At 60.3% G+C, this 16,986-nt stretch overlaps 1 protein-coding gene across 1 annotated transcript; it reads left to right on the forward strand.

Moving 5' to 3' along the window:
- The first annotated feature begins 653 nt into the window (after positions 1–653).
- On the forward strand, positions 654–13,360 carry TMEM132E (transmembrane protein 132E). Its single transcript, XM_023584216.3, has 8 exons — positions 654–1,801; positions 3,211–3,357; positions 3,596–3,788; positions 4,491–4,634; positions 7,176–7,381; positions 9,093–9,381; positions 10,215–10,406; positions 11,206–13,360. The coding sequence occupies exons 1-8, from the start codon at positions 654–656 to the stop codon at positions 12,259–12,261; spliced, it is 3,375 nt and encodes a 1,124-aa protein (XP_023439984.3). The 3' UTR covers positions 12,262–13,360.
- The last annotated feature ends 3,626 nt before the right edge of the window (positions 13,361–16,986 follow it).

Here is a 16,986-nt window from a genome sequence, read left to right on the forward strand (position 1 = left end):
GAGTTGCTGGAGCTTGGTGACTTCCTGGATGGCTTGGGGAGGGGGCCAGGAGGAGGGAGGGGTCAAACGCAAGGCCCACACTTGGGACTGGGGAGACTGAGCATAAAGCTCCTTGCTTGTATCAAATGTGGCAAGAGGGAGGGGCCTAGGAGGCCCCTGCAGACCCTGTGCCATCCCGAGGCAGCTGATGCTGTAGTAAAGGGCTCAGGTTTGCGAGTCAGGTGGTCCCAGGTTCGAATCCTGATGGCCCCTTTCTCCCATGCGACTTGGGTACCTTACTTAAGCACCCTGCACCTTAATTCCTTTATCTATGAGACATAAGAAAAGGCACTCAAAAATAGAAGTGATTGGCAGAAAACTTGTTGAATAAATGAGATCAGAATAACACCTCCCTCGATGGACTGATCTGAGGGTTGAAGGAGTGCCCTAGCTCCAGTGATAAGAGCTAATACTTCCTTGGTGCCTGGCTCTGCTGTCGGCCCTTCGTGCATACACAGGCACTTGGAGATGGGATCCGTTTTTCTACCCAGTTTACAGATAACACCAGGGTGTCACCCCTTGTTAAAGCTTCCGATGCTCTGCCATGGGATTAGCTTTACCCCTGCTTCACCGACGACATAAAGCAGCCACGAGAGGGTGATTCTCGCTCCCCGATGGAAAAGCCAGTCCTGGAGCCCAGGCAGCCAGGCTCCAGGGCCCAGCCGCCAAGGGAGAGCCAGTGCCGAGCCCCCGGCATCACCCCGCCCCTCCAGCTGGCAGAGGGGGCCCCCCTTAGCGGAGGGGGCGCGAGGGAGGGCAGGGAACGAGGCGGCCTCGGGTGCGAGCACGGGCCTCCCCTGACCGCCCCGGGCCTCTCTCCTCTGCCCCCAGCCTCCGGCCGCGCCCACTCCGCCAGCCCCAGCCCGCCGGGGCCGCAGGCCGGCGCGGTGCTGCCCGTCAGCTACCGCCTGTCGCACACGCGCCTGGCCTTCTTCCTGCGCGAGGCCCGGCCCGCGCCGCCCGCCGGCGCCAACGGCTCCCTGCAGCGCGCCGAGCCCTTCGTGGTGTTCCAGACCAAGGAGCTGCCCGTCCTCAACGTCTCCCTGGGGCCCTTCAGCACCAGCCAGGTGGTGGCCCGCGAGCTGCTGCAGCCGTCCAGCACCCTGGACATCCCCGAGCGCCTGACGGTCAACTGGAAGGTGCGGGCCTTCATCGTCCGCGCCCGCGTCCCCGCCTCGCAGCCCGTGGCGCAGGTGCTCTTCTACGTGGCCGGCCGCGACTGGGACGACTTCGGCGTCACCGAGCGCTTGCCCTGCGTCCGCCTGCACGCCTTCCGGGAGGCCCGGGAGGTCAAGAGCTCCTGCCGCCTCGGCGGGGGCCTGGCCACCTGTCTGGTGCGGGCCGAGCTGCCCCTGGCCTGGTTCGGGCCCGCCGCCCCCGCCGCGCCCCCGGCCGCCCGCCGCAAGTCTCCCGACGGCCTGGAGCTGGAGGCGGCGGCGGAGAGCCAGCAGGCGGAGCTCTACTACACGCTCCACGCCCCGGACGCGTCGGGGGGCTGTGGGGGCGCCCGCCGGGGGCCCGGGCCCGGAGCGGGGGCCCACGCGGAGAGCCCTACCCAGCACCCCCTGCTGCGCATCGGGAGCATCAGCCTGTTCCGCCCGCCCCCCAGGAGGACCCTGCAGGAGCACCGGCTGGACAGCAACCTGATGATCCGCCTGCCGGATCGGCCCCTCAAGCCCGGGGAAGTGCTCAGCATCCTCCTCTACCTGGCCCCCAACTCCTCCTCTCCCTCCAGCCCCAGCGTGGAGCACTTCACACTCAGGTAGGGAGGCTCGGCGGTCAAGGAGTGGGGTGGGGGGACTAGCTCACTTTCAAGACCGAGTGCACAGGGGGCTTCCCAGGCCCGCCTCTCCTGTCCTAATCCCAGCTCTTCCCTTGGCCACGCGAGCAACCTCGGGAAGAAACCTCAGTGTTCTTATCTGTCTAATGGGAACAAAAATCCCTGCCTCCACCTCCACACCTTGCCACTTTTGGTGTCATGCTAAAAGGAAACAGGCTAGTGTTCACAAGCATGGATGTCTGAAATGATAGAGCTGGAGCTGGAAGAGACCTTCCGCATCAGCCAAGACAACTCTCCCATTTTACAGAGCAGAGGACCAAGGCCACAGCAGAGAAATGGAGACCAGAGAGCAGCTCCGTGACTGGGAGCCAAAGGGCGAACAGGAGTGTGTGTGTCAGGGCTTTTGCCCTAATCCTGAAATCAGGAGGAGATTTTTCAGGAGCCTCAGCTCTTTTTATACCTTGAGTAGGATACAGTTCATGAATTCAGAAATACCTTAAGTCATATCACATCCCACAGAACATAACGTCTTTTAGTAGGAACCCATAATTTGAGGCATGTTGGGTGATGATTTTGGTGACTGGGAAAGGGCCCCACCAAGATGCCCTCTCCCTCAACCACTATGCATAGGACCAGAAAATGTCACCACTAGCCTCCAACTTCTTTGAATTAATGATTGCCCTCTCTTCTGAAGGTTGCACTTCAAGTTCAAATATTCCTGGAAGGAGTCATACCTGATTCAATGATTGAGGCTGAATGTGAATGAGTTAAATTGGTCATCAGACATCTTGGGCTGCATTCATAAGAGTACAGGATATAAATTCAGGGAGGTGATAATCAGCTGTGCTAGAGCACAGCTGTAGTGTTTTTAGTACAGGACACTTCACATTATGCATTCAGAGCATCCAGAGACTCAGATATGAGAAACCATGGCATAAAACAATTGGACAAAATGGAAAAACTTAGGCCTAGAAAAGAGTAGGCTCAGAGGGCACCTGCTCAACTCTCAAGCTGTCAGAAGAACTGTTGTAATTCAAGTGGAGTGGAGTTAGTTGTTCTGTCTTACCCCAGCAGAACGCACGGCCATCTTATTTCTGCTAAAGACGGGGAAGACGTTTCTAACCATTAGGGGCTCTCTGGAAATGGAATGGGATGTGTGCAGAAGTAGTGAGTTCCCTGCCAATAAGGTATGCAAGCAGTGCTTAGAGAGACACTTGGCAGGCATATGGTAGAGCAATTGCATCTTCCAGGGAGGGTGAGAGGCTTCAGCTCCTTGATACCAGATTCCCCTAGTTGGTTTCAGTGAGTTCAGAATTCAGGGGTGTTGGCCAGGCGGGCAGCTTTTGGGCCTTCACCTGACCCTCTACCTCTTCTTCTTCCTTTGTCCCCAGAGTGAAGGCCAAGAAGGGTGTGACCCTTCTAGGCACCAAGTCACGGAGCGGCCAGTGGCACGTGACCTCGGAGCTGCTGACTGGGGCAAAGCACTCGACAGCCACTGTGGACGTGGCCTGGGCCCAGGACACACCCCTGCCTCCCAGGTGAGCCTGGGGGAGGCACCCTCTGCAGGACAGGCCCCTGGGAGGAGTGGGGAGCCTTGCTGAGGGAGGCTGGGGCTTGCAGAAGAGCTGGGACTTGGCTTATGGGGACGCTAGAGGCCAGGCCCTGGGAGGGCCCCTGAGGACAGAGCATTTGGCAGGTGGAGGCAGGTAGGCTGCTGAGGACGGCCGGCTGCCAGCCCTGCCTCCTGCACTCCCCTTCCTTCCCTCACCCCAGCAGAGAGGGCCAGGGCCCGCTGGAGATCCTGCAGCTGGACTTCGAGATGGAGAACTTCACCAGCCAGTCGGTCAAGCGCAGGATCATGTGGCACATAGACTACCGCGGCCACAGCGCCCTGCCCGACCTGGAGCGGGCGGTCACTGAGCTCACAGTCATCCAGCGGGACGTGCAAGCCATCCTGCCCCTGGCCATGGTGAGTAGACGGATGTGCCTATGTGTGCACACACGCATGTGTGCAAGTGAGTGTGAGCCTGCGTGCATGACTGCGTCCCGGCACCCCGGCGTGCACACGTGTGAATGTGCCTGTGTGAGCGCTCTCACGGGGCGGGGCTCTGTGCCTGACACGGGGGAGCACCGGAGGTGCTGAGGGGGCAAAGGGGGGCAAGGGCGCCCATAGAGCAGCCTCTCAGGGAAGGATCCTGGAGGACATGGGCAGCGCTTGAGACTTGAAGGTCAAGGGCGGGGAAGGCCTTGCCCACACAGAGTGGATGAGAAGTGTACTCCAGGCAGAGGCTCCCAGGGGCGGGAACGGTAGCTTCAAAGGAGCCATAGGGGAGGGGGAGCGCAGTGGGAGGGGGGCCCGCGTGGTTATGTGGGACCAGCCCAGGGGCGCTGCGCGGCCAAGCAGACACGTTGGATGCTACTCTATGAATCCGGGTGCTCGTGGGAGACTTTTGAGGGAGGTGTGGCAGCAGCGGGGATGGGTAGGCCCCAAAGGCTCCTCAGGAGTCCAGGTGAGGGAGCCCCAGGCTGCGTGGCCACCGACCCCTGCCCGTGTGTCCGAGCATGCCCCTGGGGAGGGCACGCGCCTGAGGAGTGGGGCAGCCAGGAGCCCAGAAAAGCAGAGGAGGGCCAGCACCCCGCCCGGCGCGCTCACCCTTCCTCCTCCCCGCAGGACACGGAGATCATCAACACGGCCATCCTGACCGGCCGGACGGTGGCCATCCCCGTCAAAGTCATCGCCATCGAGGTGACCGGCCTCGTCCTGGACGTCTCCGCCCTAGTGGAGTGTGAGTCGGACAACGAGGACATCATTAAGGTGGGCTTCCTGGAGGTGGGAAGAGGCCTCAGGCTTTCGAGAGGGCATGGACCGCGTACCAGCGGGGAGTTCAGTCCTGGCAGGTGCCCCGGGCAGGCAACAGGAGGGGGCATGGGAAGCAGCAGGCACAAGAAGAAGGGCTGTGGACATGCCGTGCTCAGCCTGAGTGAGCAGGGGGCACTGCTCCTGTCAGTCCTCGAGGGCTTCCTGTAGGAATATGGGAGACCATTTGGCAGACCAGAGGGGAGAAGGCAGTGTGGACAGCTTGAACTCAAGTCAGCAACTATTTATTGAGCCCCTCCTGCATGGGAGACACTGGCAAGGCAGCAAATGGCCTGGGGCAGGGGGCTCAAAGATGTGCCATGAACCGCTGGAGCCTGTCAAGCTCAGAGAGGAAGCCTACAGAATCACGTGAGTTAGGCCCCGAGGGAAGGTTGTGTAAGAAAAGACCCTTCCCCAGCACACTCCCCAGCCCCTCCAACTCCTGAAGCCCTCTCCTAGCTATAAACCACCCCTCTCCCAAAGCTCCCTCCCTGGGACCCCTCTGAACCCTGGATCCTCCATGGCCCACCACACAGGACAGCTGTCTGACTCAAATGGCCCAGTTTACCCCACCTCACCTGGAGGGCCTCCAGATTTCCTCCTCCCCTATCTTTGGAGAGTGGGTCAGAGGTGAGATGGGGAGAGGAGAAGCAGTGAAACGGGCAGCCGTGTGGCGGGATGTCTAGCCCTGGTACCCATAGAGGAAGTGGGCCGTTTGCATGTGGCAGCCTCCAGCAGGTACAAAAATCTAAAGATGAGACAATTGACTCTGCTTTCTGTAGCTTAGATAATTCAGCTTGAAGGACAGCAGAAGGAGGATGTGTGTGTCCCTCTCTGCCCTGCTCACCTGGGCTTCCTTGCTCTCTCTTCTCTTGCTGCCTCTGGATCCCCCTAGGTCTGGGGCATATAAGGGTCACCTCCTCATTCCCGACCAGGAAGTATGCCCCCCAAGTGGCCTGAGAGATGGCTGGGGACCACGCTGCCATCACCGGGTGCAGTAGGAGCCTGGCCCCAGGCGGGTGGAGCTCTCCGCTGCCCACAGGCTAGGCCAGGAAGCAATGCACCTGCTCCCAGGAGCCTCGCCAGCACCCTCTTCTGCCTCCCTGGCTCCACCTCCCCACCCTCCCCAGCCCCGAGCAGACCAGAACACATCATGACAGTTCAGATGCCAAAGGGAATTAGTGAAGATCCTAAATGGAATTTGTTGCAATTCTTAGTAAACTACAGCCAAGACTCTTTATAGAGTTTGCCAACATTCTAAATGGAACCTGCCAGCCTTCAGATGGAACTCTCTGCCTTCTGAAGCAGGAAACGGGCATTGCTGGCAGGGCTGCTGTCCCCACTTCCTTCCACCCACCACTCTGAGATGAGGCCTAGGAGAGGTTTGGGATGGGCCAGGGGCTCACCTCCACGGATGAGCCTGGTCCCAGCACCCTCACACCCCCCAGAGCCTGCAGGGTCTCACCATCCAGTGGGCTGCATGACAGACCCTCCTCCAGATACACGGGCCGCCCATGTGTGCACCCATGGGCATGGACCAGCAGTAGCACCTACACCATTCACTCTAGGGCGTGCCAGGTGTGTGCATGGGCACATCTAACACCATCTGCATTTGCCCTGAAGCACTGGCAGGGACACTTCTGTGAGTGGGCGCAGATGTCCGCCAAGATGTGTTCAGCTGGTGTCCAGGTGGGCATGCAGAAGCCCTGCCCACTGGTGGCAGCCGTCCACCTGTCTGTGCCTGCGGTTATCTGGCCCTGACTTTCCCTCCCCTCTCTCCATCACCTCCACACCTGGCTAGCTCCATCCCCTCACCCGTAACTAACCAGCTGCCCGTTTTCCTCATCCCCCCATCTGCTCCACCTCGCCCTGCTCCTCCCCGCCCAGGTGAGTGGCCTGTCCTCTGCTCAGGTCGGGCCGCTCCTCCCCCACAGACACCTGCAGGTGGGTGCCTCACCCTGGAGGCTCCTCCAAGGAGCGGTGTGGCAGGTCCAGAGGCGCCCCTTGGAAAGACATTTGCCTGTTGGCTCCCTAGGGAATAAAACACTCCCATACTGGCCACCGAGAGAGGCTCTCTGGAAAAGCGGAAGTGGGGGTACGCTGAAGTTGCTGCTCCCCAAAGGAATTAGTGGCCTCTCCCACCTGCCTGCTCCCCCTCGGCCTCCTGGGACTGGCATCTTCTCCCTCCCGCCGCCTTCCCAGCCCTGCCCGTGGGACCCAGTCCCCTGCACTGTCCTACAGCAGGGGTGCTTAACCTCTCTTGTTCCACGGACCCCTTTGCCAGTCAGGTGAAAACCATGGACCTCACTAAGTCCACACCATACTGTGTGTTATTTAATAAATATATTACAACTGCACCAACACGTCCCCACAAGAATAGTGTTTCTTTGAATTTCAATTCAAGCTCACGGACCCCTGGTTGAGAACTGCTGTCCTACAGGAAGACCTGTGGGGCAAGAGTGCCAACTGCCCCACCCCACCCCGCCCCCCGTCCCCCAGGTGTCCAGCAGCTGCGACTACGTGTTTGTGAGCGGAAAGGAGTCTCGTGGGTCCATGAACGCCAGGGTCACCTTCCGCTACGACGTCCTCCATGCCCCCCTGGAGATGACGGTCTGGGTTCCCAAGCTGCCTCTGCACATCGAGCTTTCAGACGCCCGCCTCAGCCAAGTGAAGGGCTGGAGGGTACCTATCCTCCCCGACCGGAGGTACAGCCCCCACGGCCCACACCGGGCATCCTGGGAGGGGGGAGGGGGAGAGAGCCCCGGGCACACCCTCTGATCTGCATGTCTGTAGAGGTCCTGGGGATGCACAGTCACAGTCAGCAGGTCAGTTAGGCAGTCAACAAACACTTCTGAGCAGCTTCTACAGGCCAGGCACCGATGGGTGCTGGGGACATGCAGGTGAGTGTGGCCAGTGCCTGACCAGCTGGGGAGGCAGTCACGTACATGCCACGGGGCATGGTGGTAGCTGGAAAGCCTTGCGTGCGGAGTCAAGTGGAGCAAGCCTAAAAGATCCAGGAGCTGAGTCCTAAAGGATGAGCAGAGAGGAGCTGGCTGGGGAGAGGCGCGAGCAGCCAGGCAGACAAAACTGCAGGTGCACAAGCAGCTGGGCCTCAGCGTGGGTGCGCCAGGGCACGCTCGTGGGCACACCCAGGCTCCCTGGCTGGGATACAGGCTCACACACCCTGGTGCCCGCTCAGAGATGCTGGAGAGAACAGCCCAGCAGGGAAGAGAAGAGAGGAAAAGAGGCAGCAGCTGAGAGCCAGAGGAGTGAGGGTGGAAGAAGCTGGGGCTAAGAGAAGCACCCAAGAGAGAACTGGGTTCGGTTCAATTCAGCAGAGATAAGGAAGCGCAAGGTGGTGTAGACCAGACCCTCACAAACTTTAATGTGCGCCCAGGTCATCTGCGAATCTTGCCAAAAATGCAGATTCTGATTCAGTAGGCCTGGGTGGAACCTGGGATTCTGCATTTCTGACCAGGTCCCCGAGGGGTGCTGATACTGCTTTTGAATAGTGGGGATATAGTGGCCTCTCAGGCCTGGATTTAAATCCTTACTATACTGTTGCCTAGCTGTGTAACTTTGGACAACTTACATAACCTCCCTGTGCCTGTTTCCTCACCTATAAAATGGGCATAACACCCATCTCATAAGATTGTTGTGAGGATGAAATTAGTTGAGATGGGTAAAAGGGCTCTCTGGGTAAATGAATATTCTGATCACGTGATCCTTTTGAAGCACCAGCAAGAGGCTGTCCAGCCACACCCTTCTCTTTCTCCTTAGAGCAGCTTGCCTGACGATGTACCTCCTAATTCTCTATCATTTGCAATCAGGATAGGCTGAGAATCTGCCAAGTCATCAAGTCCTGGTTCATTTTGGCTTAACAGTTTTCCCCTCAATTTATCTGGCTCCTCTGGCATCTTAAGATAAGCCGCAAGCAGCAGCCAGGCCACACCTTTAACACCTGGAGTGGAAATCTCCACTAAGTGTCCCAGTCCATCCCTCACGGGTTCTGCTTCCCACACACTCAGCCGAGCTTTCTACCACCATATGGCAAGGATCGCCCTTGCTCCAGAACAGACCAGGCGCACACTCAGTGCTGCAGATGAGCCAGCACTTGTCTGATTTGACTCTAGCTTTGCCCAGACCTGGGTCAAGCACGGTGGAGGCAGGAGGTGGACAAAGGGAGGTGGAAAGGTCAAGAAGGCACCTTTCCAGGAGAGGACAGCCTGGGACGGCAGGCTCCAAACTAGTGAGAGCCCGGAGGAAAGGAATGGGCTGCTGCTCGCAGAGCTTCCTCCTGGGGGGAGCTGGGGATCAGCCTGCAGGGCCAGAGTGGGGGGGGGGGCCTGCGTAGGGCAGACCAGGGTGAGGACCCTGCTGCCCGCCAGCCCTGCCCCCGCTGCCACCCTGCCCCAGGTCAGCCCGGGAGAGTGAGGACGAGGACGAAGAGGAGGAGGAGCGGCGGCAGAGCGCGAGCCGCGGCTGCACCCTGCAGTACCAGCACGCCACCCTGCAGGTCTTCACCCAGTTCCACACGACGTCGTCTGAGGGCACGGACCAGGTGGTCACCATGCTGGGCCCAGACTGGCTGGTGGAGGTCACCGACCTGGTCAGCGACTTCATGCGGGTGGGCGAGCCGCGCGTGGCCCGCCTGGTGGACAGCAGCACGCTGGCCGGCCTGGAGCCAGGCACCACGCGCTTTCAGGTAGGCGGGGGTTCTGCTGCAGCCCGGCAGGTGCTCCCCCGGCAGGCTACCCAGCCCGCGAGACGCTTTGTCCCCCACCAGCCCCTCTCCCTGAAATCCCACCATCAGAGGCCAAGCTCCTCAAGCTGAACTTTGGTGAGGATTCTCGCTCAAAGCCGATCGACCTTTTTCAACCTTGTAGCTTGGCTTGCACCAGTATCTTGCAGACCCCTCCCTGAGCGCAGGTGAGAAGTTCTTAGACCTAGAAACTCAGCTGTGATCTTCCTCCCTGGCAGCTGGGCATCTGGGTAGAAATCATCCACGTAAGAGATTGTAAATAGTGACACATGGGCTGGAATCTGCCTGCAGGCATGTTTGGCTTATAAAAGAATTGATCCAACTTTTTAAAATAGGAAGGTTTCTCATTTTTAAAAACCTGGACTTCAAAAATCAATCTGGCAACACTGGGCCTGCATTCCCACCTGGCACTAACCAGCTGAAGCCCATATCAGTGCCCCCTTTACATAGATACAAGTCCTCCCATTTGCCGCAGTCCCCACCACTCCCTTTTGTCTCCTTGATTCCGAGGCTGGACATCAATTTCTATTAATCACGATGCAGGGCCTGTTTTCTTTAAAATCTGTCCACCTCTCTCCTCTGTGTTGCTGCCTGGCTCCTGTGGATCCTTGACCCTCACTCAAAATGTGGGCTCTGGCTCCTGGTTCCAGACCTAAGGCACAGCCCAGATATCCTGCCTCCCAGCTGCCCCCCCTCGGGCCCCTCTTCCCACAGTGCTGGGATTCCTGCCTTCGGGGAGTGCTGGCTCTCTCCCACTCCTGCCCCGTTCTGCTCAGGTGGTGTCCCCACTGACGGAGGCCGTGCTCGGGGAGACGCTGCTGACAGTGACGGAGGAGAAGGTCAGCATCTCGCAGCTGCAGGCCCAGGTGGTGGCCAGCCTCGCCCTCTCGCTGCGGCCCAGCCCCGGGAGCAGCCACACCATCCTGGCGACCACAGCCGCCCAGCAGACCCTCAGCTTCCTCAAGCAGGTAACTGGCTGCTCAGCCTGCCGACCCAGGAACCGGGGGCCAGAAGGACGGGGGGGGGGGGTGCTCTGCCTGCCCCTGCGCCAAGAGTCCCCATAGGGCCTGAGGCGATGGAAGCTCTGCCCACCTTTGTGCTCCCCCGGCCCGGCCCGGCCCCGTGCCATCTGCACAGGGAGCCTGGCCTCCGTCTTGCCTGCCCCGCTGGCCGCCAGGAGGTGTTCCTGCCGAGGAGGGGCCTCCCTCCTGGATTCTCAGGGCCCCCACCCCCAGGAATGAGCCTCAGCACCCCTGCAGCCCAACGACAGACCCACAGACACCCCACGGGCCCTGGCACCAGGACGGGTGCAGGGAATGAGCCAGGAGTCAGGAAGGACAGGAGTCTTTCTGTCCTGCCAGCCTGCTCCGTGACCCCAGGCCCGTCTCCTCTCTGGGCCCTGCTTCCTCATCTGCAGGGAGGGCAATTCTCAGGTTTGAGCCGACACGACAGAGGAAGAGGCTGGGGTGGGTACATGTTCTCAGAGCCCAGGTATCTTTGGGGGTGATCCCCAGGTTGGGCATGGAATTATACAGGTGCTCTGCAGCAGAAGGGACAGTGATGCGCTAAGCTGCAGTTCCCCGCCCCACAGCCTGCAGAGAGGACTCCCACTCCAACAGCAGTTCCTGAGCACCTGCCACACTCCAGGGCCCCGCCCAGCCCTGGGAATACAGCCAGGAGCCCAAGACCCTCAGTCTCTGACCTCAAAGAGCTCAGGATAGAGCAGGGGAGCCAGCTCTCTCAGTCCTGTCCCTTCTCCTCCTCCAGGAAGCCCTCCTGAGCCTCTGGCTCTCCTACAGTGATGGCACCACCGCCCCACTCTCCCTCTACAGCCCCCGGGACTACGGGCTGTTGGTGAGCAGCTTGGATGAGCGGGTGGCCACAGTGACCCAGGACAGGGCCTTCCCACTGGTGGTGGCGGAGGCCGAGGGCGCCGGGGAGCTGCTCCGCGCTGAGCTCACCATCGCCGAGAGCTGCCAGAAAACCAAGCGCAAGAGCGTGCTGGCCACGGCGCCCGTGGGCCTGCGCGTGCACTTCGGGCGCGAGGAGGAGGACCCCACTTACGACTACCCAGGCCCCAGCCAGCCGGGGCCCGGCGGCGGCGAGGACGAGGCCCGGGGAGCGGGGCCCCCGGGCAGCGCGCCGCCCCCAGCCGAGGCGCCGGGCCCCGGCACCGCCAGCCCCGCGGCGCCGCCCACCGAGGACTTCCTGCCGCTGCCCACGGGCTTCCTGCAGATGCCGCGGGGGCTCACGGACCTGGAGATCGGCATGTACGCGCTGCTCGGCGTCTTCTGCCTCGCCATCCTGGTCTTCCTCATCAACTGCATCGTGTTCGTGCTGCGCTACCGGCACAAGCGCATCCCGCCCGAGGGCCAGACCAGCATGGACCACTCTCACCACTGGGTGTTCCTGGGCAACGGGCAGCCGCTGCGCGTGCAGGGCGAGCTCTCGCCGCCCGCCGGCAACCCCCTGGAGACCGTGCCCGCCTGCTGCCACGGCGACCACCACAGCAGCGGCAGCTCGCAGACCAGCGTCCAGAGCCAGGTGCACGGGCGCGGCGACGGCTCCTCGGGCGGCTCGGCGCGCGAGCAGGCCGAGGACCCCGCCAGCTCGCCCACCTCCAAGCGCAAGCGGGTCAAGTTCACCACCTTCACCACGCTGCCGACGGAGGAGCTGGCCTATGACTCGGTGCCCGCGGGCGAGGAGGACGAGGAGGACGACGAGGACCTGGGCTGGGGCTGCCCGGACGCGGCGGGCCCCGCGCGGCCGGCCCCGCCCCCGGACCTGCACAACTACATGCGCAGAATCAAAGAGATTGCCTAGAGGCGCCCTCGGGCGGCGCGCGGGGGGCTCCACGCGCGGGGTCCGCCCTGCGGCCACCGCAGCCGGGACCTCCGGCGCCCCCCGCGGGGCCGGCGGGCTGTGGTTTGACACTCCCTGCCCCTGCAGCTTTGCTCCGTGCCGCGCGGGGCCGCTGGCCCCGTCCTCCGGGCCTCACACCATTGCCCGCCCCTGCCCCTGCCGCTGGAGGGCTCCTTCCTCCAGGGCCTGCAAGGAAGAAAGGAATCCCGGCCCTTGGGGGACTCTTTCCAAACCTCCGCCCGTTTTGGGCAGTCCTCCTGCCCCAAGAGTGAGGCGAGGAGGCCAAGCTTGGGGGCCCGGTGGACCCACACTGTGCCCCGCCCCTGCCTCCATGTCCCCTGTCTTTCCCCCCCACCGTGTGGGGGATTTGGGGGGTCTTGTGTCACAGGCTGCACAAAGACTTTTCTCAAACCAATATTCAGGGATTTCTGTCCTGCAGGGCGGGGAGGAGGCAGCTGCCTGCCCTGCCAAGGATCTTGCTATGGACAAAATATTTGGGAGGTAGGGGGACAATTGTAGCATCTGCTGGCTTCTTGGTCCCCCACCCAGTCCCTTTCCAGGACCTGGGAGCTGACTCTGCAAAGGAGCACCTTCCTGAGTTTTCACGGCCTTCTCTTCCATCTGCCAAGGGCTGTGGCCGGGGGCTGGAGGGGGAGGAAGCCTCAGTCCGTCCCCAGCCGAGCAGCCCTGAGCACTGTGGTCCGGACGGGCCCTGGAGGCCTGGGGGCCTCCTGCCTGCCCACAGCAGGGTTGACACCGCGCCTTAGCCACCCGCCTGCTCTGCTGACCACTCCCTCCCCTCTGCAGGGCGAGGGAAGCAGCCACCGAGCCCCACACGACAGAATCTGGTGGGAGGGGGAGAAGAGGGCCCCGGGGAGAGGCTGTGAGGGACCTCGGGGTGGGCAAAGGCAGAGGGAAGTCGGCCGTCTCCTCTCCCCCCATCTCACAGCCATTCTTCTCGGGGGTTCCACCCACCACTGTGTCAGATTTTTCTTAAATAAATGGAGGTAACCAGACTAGGGGTGGGGGCAGCAGCCCCTGGAGAAGAGACAGTACATGGTGGCTGGCTCTGTGGCTTTTTTTTTAAGATTTCTCTTCCCTCCCCCCCCCCCGCCCCTGCTCCAATTGTCTGTTTTCTGTGTCCATTTGCTGCGTGTTCTTCTTTTTGTCCTCTTCTGTTGTCAGCGGCACGGAAATCTGTGTTTCTTTTTGTTGCGTCATCCTGCTGTGTCAGCTCTCCGTGCGGGCGGCGCTCTTCCTGGGCAGGCTGCACTTTCTTTCGTGCTGGGCGGCTCTCCTTACAGGGCACACTCCTTGCACGTGGGGCTCCCCTACGCGGGGGACACCCCTGCGTGGCACGGCACTCCTTGCACGCGTCAGCACTGCGCATGGCCAGCTCCACACGGGTCAAGGAGGCCCGGGGTTTGAACCGCGGACCTCCCATTGTAGGCAGACGCCCTATCCACTGGGCCAAGTCCGCTTCCCTGTGTCTTTTCCTTCATTATGTACGCACTTGTGTGCCCTCATACACGTGCACACACGCTGTGAGCACACTAAATGACCAGACACTGAAGCACAGCTGAACCAAGCAGAGCCCGGCTGTCCCCCAGGCCCTCTGTGCTGTGCGGACGTCACATCAGAGGATAAAGGAATCACTGACCCAGAAATGTGCCCTTAAAAGAGGCGCTGCCTCTAGGGGTCTGCCATGATTGGTTTAGAGGAGGAAGCTGCGAGGCTTGAGAACCCTAAAAGAAATGCCTTGGGGGAGCACAGAAAAATAAGATGAGAGGCAAGAGAGGGCTGGCATGCACCGCCAAGCTCAGTCCACTCACTTCACTGAAGGCAGTGAAGTTCACTGCCTTCAGCCCTCTCAGAGGCCGCCCTTCTCATCTTCAGGGGGTTGATGGGTGTAATAGTGAGGCTGCCCCACCCACGAGAGGGTCTCCCTGTTGGCGAGCAGGCAGGAGGGAGCGCAGTGGGTGGGTGGCCCCTCCCCCGCCAGCGGGCCGTGGGCCTGCCCATAGCTCCTCGGGGCGCACGGGGTGTGTGCACCTGCACACCTGGGCCTCCCATGGTCCTGAGAGGCCACACCTCAACACGGGGCAGCCCAGGAGGCAAGAGGGGTGCCAGGCATAAGGCGGAGCAGGAGGCTGACCAAAGCTGGCTGGCCAGACCCCAGCTCCCGGGGGCAGGTGGCTGGGAGAGGAACAGCAACCGGCATCAGCGGCAGAAGCGGGGCTTCCGCCTGGTTTCCAGGTGCAGCGGCAGCCAGAGGGGGCTGCCTCGGTACTTCCGGGGAACACGCTGTTGTCCAGCCCAGGAGGAAGCCTGGCCTTCCACAGTTTTCTGCTCGGCCCCTCACAGCAGCCCTGGGGTTGCTGTGAGGGTGGAATGAGACTGTGCAGGTAAAGCGCTCTGCACAGCTCCTGGCTGCAGACCAAGCTCCTAGCGCAGGCCCTGGCCAACGCAGGCTCTCAGCAAATGCAGCTTGCTATCCCCAGGTCTTAATTTTCAGGCCCAGTGTGTGTGAGCCCGATAGGAAGGCTAGAGATTGACCAGCTCTGCCCAAGATGCGTTTGACTGCAAAGGACAAGTGTCGCTCAGTGTGCTCAGCCGCAAGAGGGACGGGGGGCTGCAGGCAGTGAGCCCAGGGCGGAAGCTCAGGAGGGCTCTGCTGAGGGCCTCACTGTGTTCCCCGAGCCCCAGACTCCCTCCCGGCAGCTGCGCCTGCTGCAAGCTCCTGGGGTGGGGCAGACTCAGCCATAGTTTTAGTCCCTTGTGCCTAACAGGGTGCTGGAATTGGCAAGGCCTCAGCTAAAGTCCCGGTGCAGACTATAAGTGCTTTCACATTCTCCCAGTTTGGGAATTTTCTATACTTACCATCTTATCAGTATAGAAAATTACGTTATGCGAGCCATCCCCTTGGGGTCTTTTATAAGAGAGAAAGATGAGAAGAAAACAGGTGTGAGTCAAGGAAGAATATCCCAGCTCGTGTGAGTTGTGTGGCAGGGCAGGGCTGGTGTTAAACTTGGAATCGGATCTGTTTGCTCATTCAATACAAGCTCCTGCTCGGCCCTGGGCCCTGCTGGGAAGTCTTGGAGGCAAAGGAAGCCCTGGCCCCGCAGGAAAGATGGACAGCTAGAGCCGAGCACTCTCATCAGAAATGAGGGAGGCTCTCTGTGACAGCTTTGCCCTGGGGTGCCGAGGCACAAAGGAGGAGGGGGAGGCCACAGTCGAAATTTGCTGGAGACAGTGACAAGGACATTACAGGAAAAAGGACTGGTGTATGGGAAGGTCCTGAGGCTACGAACACCCCACTGGGCTTTCTTTTGCTGCCATGTCTTTAAATGTGCTGTTCCCTGTGCCTGGAATATGAGTCGCTGGTGATCCGGAAACACACATGCAAGTACGCAGAGGCCGGAGAGGCTGGTGGGTGCAGCATGGATTTGAGAGTCAGCCTCAGTCTTGAGGCTCAGATCAATCCCTCCCCACTGGATGGAGGAAAGAAGGAGGGACAGCAGCAGAGGATGAGGGCCCAAGCCAGGGCAGTGGGGACAGAGAGCTGCGTGGACACAGTGGTATTTGGGAAGCACAGGAGCAGCATTTGCTAGCTGCTTTATCCCATGAGCCTCTGCTGGACTGCCAAGCCCCCTCTCCCGAATGAACTTCACAGACCAGGCCATGCCAGGGAAGAAAGCAGACACTATCATAATGGTGTTTTCCAGAATCCATCTTTCACAAACGGAGAAACAAGAAGCCAGAGAGGGGAACCGGTGGCTGGAAGTCACACAGCCCTGCCCACGCCCTGTCCTGTAACTTGCACCTCTTTCTCATCGTCCCTCACCCTCGGTCCAAATGAGGGAACTCAGAAGCAATTGCTAGAAACGGCAACTCCTGACCCCCACGCAGTTCAAGAGGGAGCAAGTTGGCAGGAATGAGGCAGGGACATTAAGTTAACAGCCCCTCTGGAATGGCCTTGGCGCTGAACTCTTCTTTAAAAATTTGTCTTCAACCCTGAAAACGAATCAAGGGACCTTGTAAAGAATAGTTATTGACAGAGAGCTGCTCAGGGAGCACCAGAGAACCCAGCCCATGAATCAGCTCACTAGCAAAGGAGATTTCCCCGACAGCCGGGTCCAGGAACGGCTGGAGGCATGGAGACTCTGCCCACCCACGGCGCCCAGCTCCCCACCCCAACCCACCCACGCTGCCCCCTCTCCTCTCCACGCCAGCCCTGGATGCTCTTCCATGCCTTTATTCAACAAATACTGACCCTGCACCTCCTTTGTACTGGGCACTGTGCTCTCCTTAAAGACAAGGTCTTGGAGTCAAATGAGAAAGTAGAAACTACAATAAATGGCCGAGAAAGAAACTTACTTGAAGGGATAAAACTTCCTACAACAGGCTAGCAAAGACTCCTGGGATCTGACAGCACATTTGCTGTGTGACCTTCAACCACTATGTCACCAGCTCTGAGCCCTTGTAAAACGTGGAGGCCACCAGGACTAGACAGTGTCCACCCACCCTCCTCAAGAGAGACCCCACTGTTTCAACACTTGTATTCCTAACAGCAGTCTTGGGAGATGGGAATCAATTCTCCCGTTTTACAGGTGAGAAGACACACCTGGAGAGGGCAAGGAACTTGCCTGAGGACTTCAGCTTAGAAGGGACCTGGCCGGTAGCTCC

Source organism: Dasypus novemcinctus, chromosome 21, assembly GCF_030445035.2.
Source record: "Dasypus novemcinctus isolate mDasNov1 chromosome 21, mDasNov1.1.hap2, whole genome shotgun sequence".
NCBI classification, from domain to species: domain Eukaryota; kingdom Metazoa; phylum Chordata; class Mammalia; order Cingulata; family Dasypodidae; genus Dasypus; species Dasypus novemcinctus.